The 16,234-nt window shown below is 46.3% G+C and overlaps 1 protein-coding gene across 1 annotated transcript in view; it reads left to right on the forward strand.

The window, feature by feature from the left end:
- The window catches only part of prkg2 (protein kinase cGMP-dependent 2), a 108,191-nt gene that overhangs the window by 37,568 nt on the left and 54,389 nt on the right, over nt 1–16,234 (forward strand). Inside the window, exons 9-10 of the mRNA XM_067990614.1 lie at nt 5,411–5,479; nt 8,133–8,231. Of these exons, the coding sequence (XP_067846715.1) occupies nt 5,411–5,479; nt 8,133–8,231 (168 nt within the window). The remainder of the gene's footprint in view (nt 1–5,410; nt 5,480–8,132; nt 8,232–16,234) is intronic.

A 16,234-nucleotide genomic window follows, 5' to 3' on the forward strand; every position in this document is an offset into this window, starting at 1 on the left:
TTTTGAGTAAAAAAGTTCTTACTGTCTTATAGAATCATAGAATCATAGAAGTTACAACATGGAAACAGGCCCTTCGGCCCAACATGTCCATGTCGCCCAGTTTATACCACTAAGCTAGTCCCAATTGCCTGCACTTGGCCCATATCCCTCTATACCCATCTTACCCATGTAACTGTCCAAATGCTTTTTAAAAGACAAAATTGTACCCGCCTCTACTACTGCCTCTGGCAGCTCGTTCCAGACACTCACCACCCTTTGAGTGAAAAAATTGCCCCTCTGGACCCTTTTGTATCTCTCCCCTCTCACCTTAAATCTGTGCCCCCTCGTTATAGACTCCCCTACCTTTGGGAAAAGATTTTGACTATCGACCTTATCTGTGCCCCTCATTATTTTATAGACTTCTATAAGATCACCCCTTAACCTCCTACTCTCCAGGGAAAAAAGTCCCAGTCTGTCTAACCTCTCCCTGTAAGTCAAACCATCAAGTCCCGGTAGCATCCTAGTAAATCTTTTCTGCACTCTTTCTAGTTTAATAATATCCTTTCTATAATAGGGTGACCAGAACTGTACACAGTACTCCAAGTGTGGCCTCACCAATGCCCTGTACAACTTCAACAAGACATCCCAACTCCTGCATTCAATGTTCTGACCAATGAAACCAAGCATGCTGAATGCCTTCTTCACCATCCTATCCACCTGTGACTCCACTTTCAAGGAGCTATGAATCTGTACTCCCAGATCTCTTTGTTCTATAACTCTCCCCAACGCCCTACCATTAACGGAGTAGGTCCTGGCCCGATTCGATCTACCAAAATGCATCACCTCACATTTATCTAAATTAAACTCCATCTGCCATTCATCGGCCCACTGGCCCAATTTATCAAGATCCCGTTGCAATCCTAGATAACCTTCTTCACTGTCCACAATGCTACCAATCTTGGTGTCATCTGCAAACTTACTAACCATGCCTCCTAAATTCTCATCCAAATCATTAATATAAATAACAAATAACAGCGGACCCAGCACCGATCCCTGAGGCACACCGCTGGACACAGGCATCCAGTTTGAAAAACAACCCTCGACAACCACCCTCTGTCTTCTGTCGTCAAGCCAATTTTGTATCCAATTGGCTACCTCACCTTGGATCCCATGAGATTTAACCTTATGTAACAACCTACCATGCGGTACCTTGTCAAATGCTTTGCTGAAGTCCATGTAGACCACGTCTACTGCACAGCCCTCATCTATCTTCTTGGTTACCCCTTCAAAAAACTCAATCAAATTCGTGAGACATGATTTTCCTCTCACAAAACCATGCTGACTGTTCCTAATTAGTCCCTGCCTCTCCAAATGCCTGTAGATCCTGTCCCTCAGAATACCCTCTAACAACTTACCCACTACAGATGTCAGGCTCACTGGTCTGTAGTTCCCAGGCTTTTCCCTGCCGCCCTTCTTAAACAAAGGCACAACATTTGCTACCCTCCAATCTTCAGGCACCTCACCTGTAGCGGTGGATGATTCAAATATCTCTGCTAGGGGACCCGCAATTTCCTCCCTAACCTCCCATAACGTCCTGGGATACATTTCATCAGGTCCCGGAGATTTATCTACCTTGATGCGCGTTAAGACTTCCAGCACCTCCCTCTCTGTAATATGTACACTCCTCAAGACATCACTATTTATTTCCCCAAGTTCCCTAACATCCATGCCTTTCTCAACCGTAAATACCGATGTGAAATATTCATTCAGGATCTCACCCATCTCTTGTGGTTCCGCACATAGATGACCTTGTTGATCCTTAAGAGGCCCTACTCTCTCCCTAGTTACCCTTTTGCCCTTTATGTATTTGTAGAAGCTCTTTGGATTCACCTTTGCCTGATCTGCCAAAGCAATCTCATATCCCCTTTTTGCCCTCCTGATTTCTCTCTTAACTCTACTCCGGCAATCTCTATACTCTTCAAAAATATTAATAACAAGTATCGTATTATTTTGGAATGTAAGAACATAAAACTTAGGAGCAGGAGTAGGCCATACGGCCCCTCGAGCCTGCAATAAGATCATGATTGATCTTCAACCTCAACTCTACTTTCCCGCCCGATCCCCATATCCTTTGATTCCCCTAAAATCCAAAAATCTGTCTATCTCAGCCTTGAATATAAGCAACGACTCAGCATCCACAGCCTCTGGGGTAGAGAATTCCAAAGATTCACAACCCACTGAGTGAAGAAATTCCTCCTCATCTCAGTCTTAAATGGCCGACTCCTTATCCTGAGAATATGACACCTAGTTCTAGACTCTCCAGCCAGGGGAAACAGCCTCTCAGCATCTACCCTGTCAAGCCCTCTCAGAATCTTATAGGTTTCAATGAGATTACCTCTCATTCTTCTAAACTCCAGAGACTATAGGCCCATTTTACTCAATCTCTCCTCATAAGACAACCCTTTCATCCCAGGAATTAATCTAGTGAACCTTCATTGCACTACCTCTAAGGCAAGTATATATTTCCTTAGATAAGGAGACCAAAACTGTGCACAGTCTCCAGGTGAGGTCTCACCAAAGCCCTGTACATTTGTGGCAAGACTTCCTTACTCTTGTACTCCAACCCCCTTGCAATAAAGGCCAACATGCCATATGCTTTCCTAATTGCTTGATGTACCTGCATGCTAACTTCCTGTGTTTCTTGTACAAGGACACCCAGAATTCTCTGAACACCAACATTTAATAGTTTCTCACTATTTAAATAATATTCTGTTTTTCTATTCTTCCTACCAAAGTGAATAACCTCACATTTCCCCACATTATACTCCATCTGCCACCTTCTTGCCCACTGACATAACCTGTCTATATCCCTTTGCAGACTCTTTGTTTCTTCCACACAGCTTACTTTCCCACCCAGCTTTGAATCCTCAGCAAACTTGGATACATTACACTCGGTCCCTTCATCTAAGTCATTAATTTAGATTGTAATAGCTGAGGCCCAAGCACTGATCCTTGCGGCAACCCACTAGTCACAGCCTGCCAACCTGAAAATGACCCGTTTATCCCTACTCTCTGTTTTCTGGCCATTAACCAATCCTCTATCCATGCTAATATGTTACCCCCAACCCCATGAGCCCTTACCTTGCGTAACAACCTTTTATGTGGTACCTTATCGAATGCCTTTTGGAAATCCAAATATACTACATCCACTGGTTCTTATCTACCCTGCTAGTTCTATCCTCAAAGAACTCTTAATAAATTGTTAAACATGATTTCCCTTTCATAAAATCATGTTGAGTCTGCCTAATCATATTATGATATTCTATGTGCCGTCTTACCACTTCCTTAATAATGGATTCCAGCATTTTCCCGATGACTGATGTCAGGCTAACTGGCCTGTAATTCCCTGTTTTCTCTCTCCCTTCTTTCTTGAATAGCGGTGTTACATTTGCTACCTTCCAATCCACTGGGACCATTCTAGAATCTAGGGAATTTTGGAAGATCACAATCAATGCATCCACTATCTCTGCAGCCATATCTTTTAGAACCCGAGGATATAGGTTATCAGGTCCAGGGGATTTGTCGGCTTTTAGTCCCCCTAGTTTGTCTAGTACTTTTTCTCTTCTGATATTAATTGTTTTAAGTTCCCCACTCTCATTTGCCCATTGGTTCCCCACTATTTCTCGTATCCTTTTTGTGTCTTTTACTGTGAAAGCAGATACAAAATATTTGTTAAACGTCTCTGCCATTTCCTTATTCCCCATTATAATTTCTGCTGTCTCAGCCTCTAAGGGACCAATGTTTACTTTTGTTACTCTCTTTCTTTTTGCATACTTGTAGAAGCTCTTACAATCTGTTTTTATAATTCTTGCTAGTTTACTCTCATTAATTGACTGGTCTGCAGTCTGGGAGATGTTATGTGCTATCAATCAAACAGCTACCTATGGATCATGTGTAATCATGTTTTATTGGGATAAATTTTCAACTTGCCACCCAGGCATATGGCTGCTTGTTGTCGAAACTGCCTAATTTTCATCGAAATCGATGGAAATGAAAATCAGGAGGTTTCTATAACGGGCGGCTTATCTGCGACACCAGTTTTACACCTGGGTGGCAAGTTTAAAATTGATCCCATTCTTTTCAACAAAAATATGTTTTGAAATAGATACTAGAATAATAGATAATGGAATGGTTTTGGCAAGAACTTACTTATATGCATGAATGCTCTAGACATAAAGAATAAACATTGCAAATTCAGGCAGCTCCAAGAGTAGCATTTAGACAGCAGTGCTTCTCACATTGTTGAAATGCTTTCTGCTAGCCTCATCTATCCTCACCATCAACCCTACCTACCTGGCAGAAACTGGACAGGTGGGCAATTGAAATCGCCTAGGTTACTCACCCGCCCTGGAGCCGCTGTGAGTTAACCAGTTGGGATTTTAACCAGCAAGCGGCAAAGATGCCCGTCCTAAGTCAGTGGGGATCCATTTTCCCAAATGCATGTCAGGTAAGTTTTTAAGATTTTTTTTTACTTTCCTTGTGGAGTCTAAGAGTGCTCCTCTGGGCCCCAGCAGGAAAGCTTTGGCCTCCTCTGCAGTGGACTTGCGGCCCCCTTCTCGATCGGCTCTGACAGCCGATCCCACCACTTACCTGGTCTCGGTGAGCAGCCTCCAGGCCATGCAATATTCTGTCACTTCCCACAGACTTCCTGCCCGGAACGGGATTTAAATGAGCCCCTGGAGTTAAAGTACCACTAGCCTCGTTTCTGGAGTAGCTGGTGAGTTTCTAATTCTCCCGCCCAAAACTGGCCTGGAGTTAAAATCGGGGCCCATTGAGATAGCTTTTTTTTTTATTCGTTCATGGGATGTGGGCGTTGCTGACGAGGCCGGCATTTTGGGACAACTTTAGCTTAAACACCACCACACTCTACAAGCACTAGGGTAGAAAAGGGTAGAAGAGACCCAAAAATGTAACAGTCCCAACGATGTTGCAGATCTCAAAGTACTCATCAGCTATTTTTCTATGTAAATCCATAGATTCTGCGCTCCCATGAGGGAGCTGCATTCAAAGGAAGCACGTGTTTGAGAATCAAGGAAAGTGCTATCACCCTATCTTCAACTTCTTTCAAACGCAGTTCCTGCTGGGAGCATGGTTGGTAAATTTACCCACATAAATTCATACATCACTTTCTACTTTATATGGGGAGCTGGCCTGAGGTATTAATTAATCCCATAGAATAAAAACTGATTAACAAGCCAATAAACTGGATCAGGTAAGAAAGTCTGTGGGTGTGAGAGAACCCTTTGCTTGATGCATACATTATTCTATTTGAAGGCACAAGAGTTGAGTTGTCAGGATGCTAGATCTCAGTGTATTTCAAAGCAGTGTTTGATGTGTGTCTGAAATATTTTTGATCTTTTATCTTTCACAGTGATGATGTCAGGTCAGCTAACATAATTGCTGATGAAAACGATGTGGAATGCCTTGTCATAGACAGAGAGTAAGTGTTACAGTTACTTGAAAACAGTGGTCTTTTCAGTTGAATGATCGCAACTTTGGTAAACTCCTCATTTGCACATTACATGAAGGTGGGAGCACCTTCACCACATGGACTGCAGCGGTTCAAGAAGAAAGCCCACCACCACCACCTTCTCAAGGGCAACTAGGGATGGGCAATAAATGCCAATCTTGCCAGTGTTGTCCACATCCAGAGGATCAATTAAAAAAAAATCTTTCTTTTCTTCAGTGAACTGAAATTAAATTACATATAGCAGATGGTAAGTGGGTAAATTTAATGCAGTAGAAATCATGTACACAGTTATTATTGTTCATAATAATGGCAAATAACTTACATAAATATTACACGGGAAATATTTATTTACACTAATGGCTGTGATGTGAAGGTCTTATCTTCGGGGCTATTGATTTAAGGTGACTGAATAAGTCAAATTCCATTTTTATTACATTTTGTCAGTGTTTTGGGATTAATTCCACTTTCTGCTAATTTTTCTGTAAAAACAGAAAATAGTGGCCTTGCTTCCTGTGAATGTTAACTTCTAAAAGTCGTTTGTCTTAAAATTGGCCTCTTTTAGTATTAGATTATTATTGTGTTTCTGTGAGATTCTTTTGTTCTTTATTTAACAGAGGTATTAACCTGTTTATTTTAAATATTAAAATAGTGCATAAAGGAAGTTGATGTGGATGTGGTAAGCATTTGTACAATAGTATTCTAAGAACCCATTTTCAAGATACTTGTCCTTACAGACTCAATTCCTTTAGGTCAGATTTGATTCTCTAAATCTATTAAAAAATTCTACAAGATTTGGGGAGAGGGGTAATTTTCAACTTCACTCCAGATTAGGCCAATTGAACAAAAGACTGAATTTTGAAATAGCATCACAGAACTGAATACTACAGAGGAGCTTTCAATCATATAACACGTGAGCAGCAGATGTTGCTGGATATCCCTTAGTGCAGGAGGAGATGGAGGCCTGAGGATGCAGAAGGCATTGGAGATGCTCTACTCACCGATCAAACTACCAGAGGCAGCGGGTCTACTACAATATAGCCAGCTATCTCACCATGACAGGGGTGCAGTGCATGATAAGGCTGAGGCAAAGCAGGGAGGTCGTGACTGAAATGCACCACCTGATACGCAAAGACCTGCAGGCACAGTTAACCGCCGGTTCTGTACTACCAGTGACGCTGAAGGTCAGCAATGTTCATACCACAAGGTTCTTCCAGGTACCTAGAGATCACAGGGGACTTCACAGGATTCAATCGCTTTTTCTGTGAGCTGCTACACTGAGAAGAAAACCGAAGACCCGATTTGCCCTATAACCACCTACATCCACTTCAATAAATACTGCCGGCATCACAGGCAGCCGAAGATTTTCCCATTTGGAGTATTTCCAAGATACAGGAAATAAATGAAAGTAAACACACAACCATTCATATATCTACCAACATTTCTATGGCATACCCAAATAGGAAGGAATATTATTCCACAATTGTACAAATCATATGCAATCTAAGCCAGAAGACAATCCATTCTTCTCGGCAGAACTCGGTGTGCTTTCTTTCTGAGACAAACATGACAGGAAGAATGGATGGCCGGCTGCTTGGAGGTATGACCTAAACAGTGCAACCATGGCTGAAGGCGCCTCTGCACAACCCCAAAGCCCAGCAAAGAAAGATACAGTGAGGCAGGGAGTTCAACCTGGGCCCTCACTGAGCAGAAATTTAGCGTGTTAAGGCATCCCTTCAGATCATTGCGTTAAGAGGGGAGTTGCCCAGAGAAAGTTGGAAAAATTATAACTATGATGCATGATGCACAATATTGTCATGGAAAGAGGCCTCATCATGGATTTGGGAGAGGAGAAAGTAGCAAGCTATGTAAACTCAGGTAGTTCAATGGTGAGCAGCAGCAAACAAACCACTGCAGCTAGGGTGGCTGGTTCATGAGGGTCTCCTTGTGGAATTCACTGGAAGAACTAGGCAATTAGCTAACATTACTTTTTATTGGACATATTTTCAATCATAGAAATGTCAATTGCTTTATTTGCTGATTTTTTGGTAAGAAATTCTATTTGCTTTGCCCTTGGACAACTGTCACTGTCTTTTTCTGAACGGTGAGAAAATGACGGACTGCAAGGTATATCAAAAGTGATATAATTTTATTTAATATTTCGGTCCAAGTGGTTTACGTGTTCAGTGTGCCTTTCACTGACACTTCTCTTTCATTCCTACCAATGAACTGCCATGACATAAAATTGCCGTACCAGAATTGTGCATGTCTGCAATTTTTGTTTGTGGGTCATAACATTTTTTGGCATAAGTGAAATGTAATCCCTTTCTTTGAAAAAGAAAATATGGTCCATATTGTTACTAGTGTTACTTTTGTAATATTTTATAATAACAGATGTTATTTTTATATATTTATTTTAAGTCCATGCACCCTGAAGTTCTCCTGGTCTCCCATCTTAACTCTGGGTTCCAGCAGAACGCATCATAAAAAATTCAGAGCTACTGTATTTATTGTCAGTTGAAGAGTATTTTGATCTGCAGAAGTAGGTTCTGGGCAATGAGACGATTCATGATTTCTAAAGACAATTATATGCTGTTTCTTTTATTTATCTTGTTGCATGTGACAGAACATTCAATCAAACGGTGGGTACATTTGAAGAACTCCAGAACTACCTTCAGGGCTATGTAGCAGAGTTGGCTAGAGGTGATGAGAAAAGACATGCCAAGTAAGTTATACTTATCTTCAATAATACATATAATAGTAAATGTAAAAATACCAACATTTAGCACTATTCCAACATTTTTGAAGTATTTAGGACTGACACATTGCAACATGTTTACAGGAATACACCACCTCCTGAGGAAGATGAATATGTTGGTATGAATTATTGAGATATTAACCTCGGGGGAGAATTTCATCAGAGCTGCTTCCGTTCCGCCGCTGTATCGTTGGCAGATGTGTGGCGGAAATCCCGTTTATGTGTATAAACTGTGTACACTGCACTTCCAGTGAAGTTGCGGTAGTCAAGTGGACACAGCTCCGAGGAAATTACTGGCCGTAGAAACGACTATTGGTGATGTTAGCATAGGAACACGCAGTGCATTCATTATGTTGTCCTAAATGGGTTACACCCTCTGTTAAAATAGAAGGTCATACAAATCCAGTAATTTATGAACATTCCAAACATTTTCTAATTTTTACTTTCTTTTTGCCTAATTTTTTGCTAGAATTTTTTTCCCCTTTTTCTTTCATCATCTTGACATGTTTAGTCAAAATGGTAAACACGTAGTCTGCTTCCAGGCTGCCTCAAATCCCCTGTAACCAACCAGTGACTAGAAAGGGCCAGGCGTGGACCTTTGTTTTGGTTCACACCCCCCTCCTACTAATGGATGGCACAGCCTTTCCGACTCAACAAGGCTCAGGTTAGGAACTGAGTGGAGTAGGATTCGGTCTTGATTTGTCCATAACCTATGGTATTAAGTTTTAATATAAAGCTGTCAGTTATATGATTTTTTTCTCCTTGTTTTATTAAGCTATTATTTAGCTGAGTGTAAATAATTTATTTTTAAATAGTTATTTTTCTTCAGTTTTCTCCGTTTCTGCCTCTCCTCTTCTGAAGGTGGTGACTGATTCTTGGGTACAGTTCCACAGGTGCCAGTGATGTTCTGACCACCCATAATTAGCATTTGTTTATAAATGAGCCTAGATAAAGGGTGTTGGTGAGTGGGGCAGGTATTGTAGCCAAGCCTAATCTTGCCTAGTTGAATAGAAATTTTGGCCTAGAAATTTGGCCCAGGCCAGCACGAACTGGGCACAGGGAACAATCCCTGTGCCAGAACGGGTAGGTCTAATGTCCATCAAATATTGGGCCTCGGGCCTCATTTATATCAGACAGGCAAGCTGCAGACACCTGCTGGGCATCCCCAAGCAGCTTGCTGGGGAAGATGATTTAAATTTTCGGCCACTGCATCGCCAGCTGCGTCCCTCCGGTAGGTTTGGCAAGAGTGAGGCAGCGATCGGGAGAGGGAGGGAGGCAGCAACCAGGGAGGGAGGGAGGCATCGATCGGGAGAGGGAGGGAGGGAGGCAGCGATCGGAAGAGGGAGGGAGGGAGGCATCGATCGGGAGAGGGAGGGAGACAGCGATCGGGAGAAGTAGGGAGGGAGGGAGGCATCGATCGGGAGAGGGAGGGAGGGAGGCATCGATCGGGAGAGGGAGGGAGGGAGGCAGCGATCGGGAGAAGGAGGGAGGGAGGGAGGCAGCGATCGGGAGAGGGAGGGAGGGAGGGAGGCAGCGATCGGGAGAGGGAGGGAGGGAGGGAGGGAGAGGGAGGGAGGGAGGGAGGGAGGCAGCGATCGGGAGAGGGAGGGAGGGAGGCAGCGATCGGGAGAAGGAGGGAGGGAGGGAGAGGGAGGGAGGGAGGGAGGGAGGCAGCGATCGGGAGAAGGAGGGAGGGAGGGAGGGAGAGGGAGGGAGGGAGGGAGGCAGCGATCGGAAGAGGGAGGGAGGGAGGCATCGATCGGGAGAGGGAGGGAGGGAGGCAGCGGTCGGGAGAAGGAGGGAGGGAGGGAGGGAGAGGGAGGGAGGGAGGGAGGGAGGCAGCGATCGGAAGAGGGAGGGAGGGAGGCATCGATCGGGAGAGGGAGGGAGGGAGGCAGCGGTCGGGAGAGGGAGGGAGGGAGGCAGCGATCGGGAGAAGGAGGGAGGGAGGGAGGGAGAGGGAGGGAGGGAGGGAGGGAGGCAGCGATCGGAAGAGGGAGGGAGGGAGGGAGAGGGAGGGAGGGAGGGAGGGAGGCATCGATCGGGAGAAGGAGGGAGGGAGGGAGGGAGAGGGAGGGAGGGAGGGAGGCAGCGATCGGAAGAGGGAGGGAGGGAGGCAGCGATCGGGAGAGGGAGGGAGGGAGGGAGAGGGAGGGAGGGAGGGAGGGAGGGAGGCAGCGATCGGAAGAGGGAGGGAGGGAGGCAGCGATCGGAAGAGGGAGGGAGGGAGGGAGGGAGGGAGGCATCGATCGGGAGAAGGAGGGAGGGAGGGAGGGAGAGGGAGGGAGGGAGGGAGGGAGGCAGCGATCGGAAGAGGGAGGGAGGGAGGCAGCGATCGGGAGAGGGAGGGAGGGAGGGAGGGAGGGAGGCAGCGATCGGAAGAGGGAGGGAGGGAGGGAGGCAGCGATCGGAAGAGGGAGGGAGGGAGGCAGCGATCGGGAGAGGGAGGGAGGGAGGGAGAGGGAGGGAGGGAGGGAGGCAGCGATCGGGAGAGGGAGGGAGGGAGGGAGGGAGAGGGAGGGAGGGAGGGAGGGAGAGGGAGGGAGGGAGGGAGGCAGCGATCGGGAGAGGGAGGGAGGGAGGCAGCGATCGGGAGAGGGAGGGAGGGAGGGAGGCAGCGATCGGGAGAGGGAGGGAGGGAGGGAGGCAGCGATCGGGAGAGGGAGGGAGGGAGGCAGCGATCGGGAGAGGGAGGGAGGGAGGGAGGCATCGATCGGGAGAGGGAGGGAGGGAGGCATCGATCGGGAGAGGGAGGGAGGGAGGGAGGCAGCGATCGGGAGAGGGAGGGAGGGAGGCAGCGATCGGGAGAGGGAGGGAGGGAGGGAGGGAGGCAGCGATCGGAAGAGGGAGGGAGGGAGGCATCGATCAGGAGGGGGAGGGAGGGAGGCAGCGATCGTGAGAGGGAGGGAGGGAGGCAGCGATTGGGAGAGGGAGGGAGGCAGCGGTCAGGAGGGAGGAGAGCGGTGGCTGGCAGTGGTCTGTAGTTTTAACGTGGAACCAGGTGGAGCACTCGTCCATCTCCTGGCTCCAAATTCGGGCTAAGTATTTTTTTTAAAACTTATTTTTTTGGTGGTAGCCTGCAGCGGTCCTTTTACGTTTAAGTCTCATGTAAATCTGGTTTTCCGTTCCGGCTGCGTTCAGGGCAAACCAAATTGGTAAGGACAGCATCAAAGAAGTGTTAGGCCCCTTATTTGCATTTGCAAAGGACCTAACGCCTCTTTCATGTGCGAGCCCTGGACGTTTTATTTGACGCCTGTAGCAATATGGCGGGTGCACACGTCTGGCTCAGAATGTGCGCGCACATGCCACCCGCCACATTCGATGCTTTTGCACCCGTTTTTCTTCTAGTAATCTCCGTTCCCAAGCCACTGACTCCATCCCTCTCTCTGGCCACTGTCTGAGGCTAAACCAGACTGTTGGCAACCTTGGCATCCTATTTGGCCCTGAGATTAGCTTCCGACCACATATCAGCTCCATCACCAGGACTGCCTACTTCCACCTCTGTAACATCGCCTGTCTCCACCCCGTCTCAGCTCATCTGCTGCTGATACCCTCATCCATGCCTTTGTTACCTCTAGACTTTACTATTCCAATGTTTTCCTGGCTGGCTTCAGATATTCCATAAATTTGTGCTCATCCAAAGCTCTGCTGCCCATAAACTAATTCGCATCAAGTCCCGTTCACCCATCACTCCTGTGCTCGCTGACCTACATAGGCTCCTGGTCTGGCAACGCCTCGATTTTACAGTTCTCATCGTTGTTTTCAAATCCCTCCATGGCCTCAACCCTCCCTATCTCTGTAACCTCCTCCAGCCCTTCAACCCTCTGAGATCTCTGCCTTTCTCCAATTCTTGCCTCTTGCACATCCCTGATTTTAATCGCTCCACCATTGGTGGCCGTGCCTTCAGCTGCCTAGGTCCTAAGCTCTGGAATTCCCTCCCTAAACCTCTCCACCTCTTTCTCTTCCTTTAAGGCGCTCCTTAAAACCTACCTCTTTGGCCAAGCTTTTGGTCACCTGTCCTAATGTCTCCTTTTGTGGCTCGGTGTCAAATTTTGTTTGATAACACTCGTGTGAAGCACCTTCGGACGTTTCACTACATCAAAGGCTCTGTATAAATGCAAGTTGTTGTTGTTTGTTTGTTTGTTGTAGTAGTAGTAAAGTGGGTGCAGCCTTATCGAATTTCTAGGCCTAAGAGTGGCAAACCTCGTCTATTTTCCTTTTCTGTGGCCCAGGGACGCTAATGTCCATTGTGTGCCCTCACCATTCTCCTGGCTGAGATTACCTAACTCAACACAGATCAAAGATCAAACCCTGATCCGTGTATTGAGTATCACAGTGAGAGGTGAATGCACCTGCTGACACTGGGGTGGAGCTCCTTTGTATAATCCTTTGCTAAACGTAACACAGTACTTCATTTTTAGTGTAGGATAATATTTCACAGGTAATTGCATTTAACAGCCTAAAGAGCAAATGATTATCAATTGACGTAGTGGCATTTTTGAACGTCTACTATCACAGTGGTCGAGGCCCCAGGCCATTTAAAGCATTGACGTAATGCTAAAACCTGACAACGAAATCAAACAGTCACAGTGTGTGTGCTTCTTTCTTGTACAAAGACTTTCTTTCAATTGATTTTCACAAAGCTTATTTGTTTGTAGTAAGGGTTGTGCTTGGTATCTGTTGGTCTCTTAAAGCATCTGTGCACCTATTCAACCTTTGCCTTTGCAACATATGTATTTTGTGTATTGGATACAAATTCCAATCAGTGAGGTAGCTCACAGTTATTCTGTTACAATGATTTTGTTATACAAAATCTCTGCACCTTGGTCCTTATTTTTCAAGCATTGTGCAACACAGCCTCAGAGCCGGTGGTATATTAGTGTAATTGTGGGACAGTATCCTGTTTCCACAACCATCTGTGATGCCTCTATAGTAGATTAGCACTGCCATGGGAAAGAAAAAAATGCTTCAGTAACTTTCTGCCGTTTATTAAGCATCTTAAATCCCAGATATACAGCATCACAGTGTATAGTATATTGCGGACGCAACACATCATACTACAAAGGTGTAGTATGTAGGAATGTCCCGTATACTGTGCTGCTTATCTCAGCAAGAGAACTGTGGGGTGGTGCTGAGTAGAGACCAGGGGCTAGAAATTGGGCTGTGTAGTGCCCGTTGTTTCGACGCGATGCGGCCTCCCAAAGTGCCAAGGTGGCGACATGGCTGCACATGCACATTTCTAGCGTGACATGTGCCGGACGCCATCTTGGTATAGGTATTAGCGCATGCACAAATACCGAACGCCGGCAGCATGTAAAGTAATGAGAAAATGGATACAATTAGTGTGCAAGCCTGATTTAAAGAGATAGAAACCATTTTGGGACTTAACGCTCAACTCAACTCACAGTCTTAACCACGACCATCTGAACAAGTCTTAGAATGCCTGAAGGACCCCCCCACCAGTGCTATTTAAAGGGACCATGCAGGATTTACAGGTTAGTTGCTGGATTATTGCTTCTGGCTGCTGATGCATTTGTAACTGCTTTTGGATGTCTCCTAGACTTGAATACTAGGACGCGGGGACATAGCCTAACATTTAGAGCCAGGACTTGCAGGAGTGAAGTTAGGAAATGCTTCTACACGCAAAGGGTGGGGGAAGTTTGGAACGCTCTTCTGCAGACGGCAGCTGATGTTAGGTCACTTGTGAATTCTAAATCTGAGATTGATAGATTTCTGTGAACCAAGGGTATTAAAGGATATGGGGCTAAGGTGGGTATATGGAGTTAGGTCACAGTCCATGATCTCATTGAATGGTGGAACAAGCTCAAGGGGCTAAATGTCACTGCCACTTGCTGCCTCCTGTTATGCATCACCTTCTCTTGCAAGAAAGTAGGACGTTTGTCTGGGTGATGTGCCTGTCATGGTTGAATAGCTGCCAGTGTGTGTGGCCTGTGAGTTGTGGGTGGGCGGCTTGCAACAGTGGTAATGTGTGAGGGTGAGAGGAAGCATCTGATTGGAAGAGTTGAGTACGGATGGAAAGAGTTTGTTGGTATGCGGATGATGGGGGGTGTAGTGCATGGAGCAGTAGATGTGGCTAGTGGTGCATTTGGTAGGAGATGCACTTGACAGTTGACCTCACTCACCTTGACCACTTGTGTCAAAGCATTGAACTTCTTCCTGCACTGCATCCATGTTCGTGGTGGCCCGTGCCTGGCATTGACTTCATCCCCTGCTGCCTCCCACTGTCTTTTGGGCATATGTCTGGAGGGCCTCTTGCCCCCCCCCATCGCCTGAGGATATGTCTAGAGGGCCTCTTGCCCCCCCCCCCCACCTCCTTCTGTCCATCTCTTGCACCAAGGCCTCTAGTGCGTCAGCAGAGAACCTTGGTGCATGCACTCTCGCAGGCATGGTACAAACTCAGATTGGTGAGGTCTGGCATGCAGATTGAAGGATGTGGGATTTAGTAGTGCGCAACATTTATTCAATGCTTTAACATAACAAATCAGTTTGTAAACATAGGGATGGGACCTGCATCTGTGTTTTACGTGTGCGATGTCTGATCTCCGTTCAGTCTCCGTGCAGACAGCAGACTGTTATTTTTAGCAAATAACAGGTACCGGCTACCTTTAAGAGATTTTAAGAGACGCTCTTTGGTGGAGCTATCCAATTAGTCCCACTCCCCTACTCGTTCCTTATAGCCCTGTAATTTTGTTTCCCTTCAAGTATTTATCTAATTCCCTTTTGAAAATAACTATTGAATCTTCTTCCACCAGCCTTTCAGGCAATGCATTTCAGATCACAACAACTCGCTGCATAAACATTTTTTTCCTCATGTCCCCTGTGGTTCTTTTGCCAATCACCTTAAATCTGTGTCCGCTGGTTACCGACCCCTCTGCCACTGGAAGCAGTTTCTCCTTATTTAATCTATCAAAACTGTTCATGATTTTGAACACCTCTATCAAATCTCCTCTTAACCATCTCTGTTCTAAAGAGAACAACCCCAGCTTCTCCAGTCTCTCCACATAACTGAAGTCCCTCATCCCTGGTACCATTCTAGTAAATCTCTTCTGCACCTTCTCTAAGGCCTTGACATCCTTCCTAAAGTATGGTGCCCAGAATTGAACACAGTGGGATCAATTTTCGGATGGCCGAGCGGGTGCGATTGTGGTAGGGGGGTCCTAAAATTGGGGATTCCTGGAGCGGATCCAGAGCCAGGCTCCAACCTGCCCACTTCTGGGTTCCCCAATGATGTGAATCGGTGCGCACACATGCGGGACTCCCACTGGCAATCAAAGCCGGCTGGATCCCACTTAAGACCATTATCTGGGTACTTGAGAGGTCGTTTACAGACCTCATTAGTTGGAGATTTTAGGAGGATTCGGATTTTGGACTACCCAGAGCATGTTTCCCATGCTGGGGGAAACACTCCCTGTTTAAACAGACGTGTTGCAGCCAGCAGCCAGTGGCAGCTGCAAAGGTCCATTTAACAGGTGCAAGGTAAACCCTCATTGATTGCAGCAGGGCACTCTGTCACCTCAGACAAAGTTTTACCTGCCACACCGTTGTCTCCACACTCCAAATTATTAAATCATAACCTAAACTCTGCTGTCCAAACACATTTACCTACTTTGTGGACCCCCTCACACTCACACCGTCAGGATGGGGGTGGGGGGGGGGGTCCATAGCTGCATTCATCATTCCATTGGAGGACGAGCAACATCACCAGCCTCGCCAGGCACGCCGTCCACCTCCGCCACATGGAGCTACACAACACAGTGCTGCTCAACAGGTACCTGCACAAAGTAGTCGTGCAACTACACATTCACCCACTGTAGGGTGACCCAATGGGTGGCATCAAGGGTTCTCATGGAGAACCTCATGAAAGGGCATTATTGCACAAACCGGTCAAGAATGGCCAAGACGTGGCAGTAGTGGTGACAATATAATATGTAATGTGAGTTGATCAGAAA

Source organism: Heptranchias perlo, chromosome 1 (assembly GCF_035084215.1).
Source record: "Heptranchias perlo isolate sHepPer1 chromosome 1, sHepPer1.hap1, whole genome shotgun sequence".
Classification (NCBI taxonomy): Eukaryota; Metazoa; Chordata; class Chondrichthyes; order Hexanchiformes; family Hexanchidae; genus Heptranchias; species Heptranchias perlo.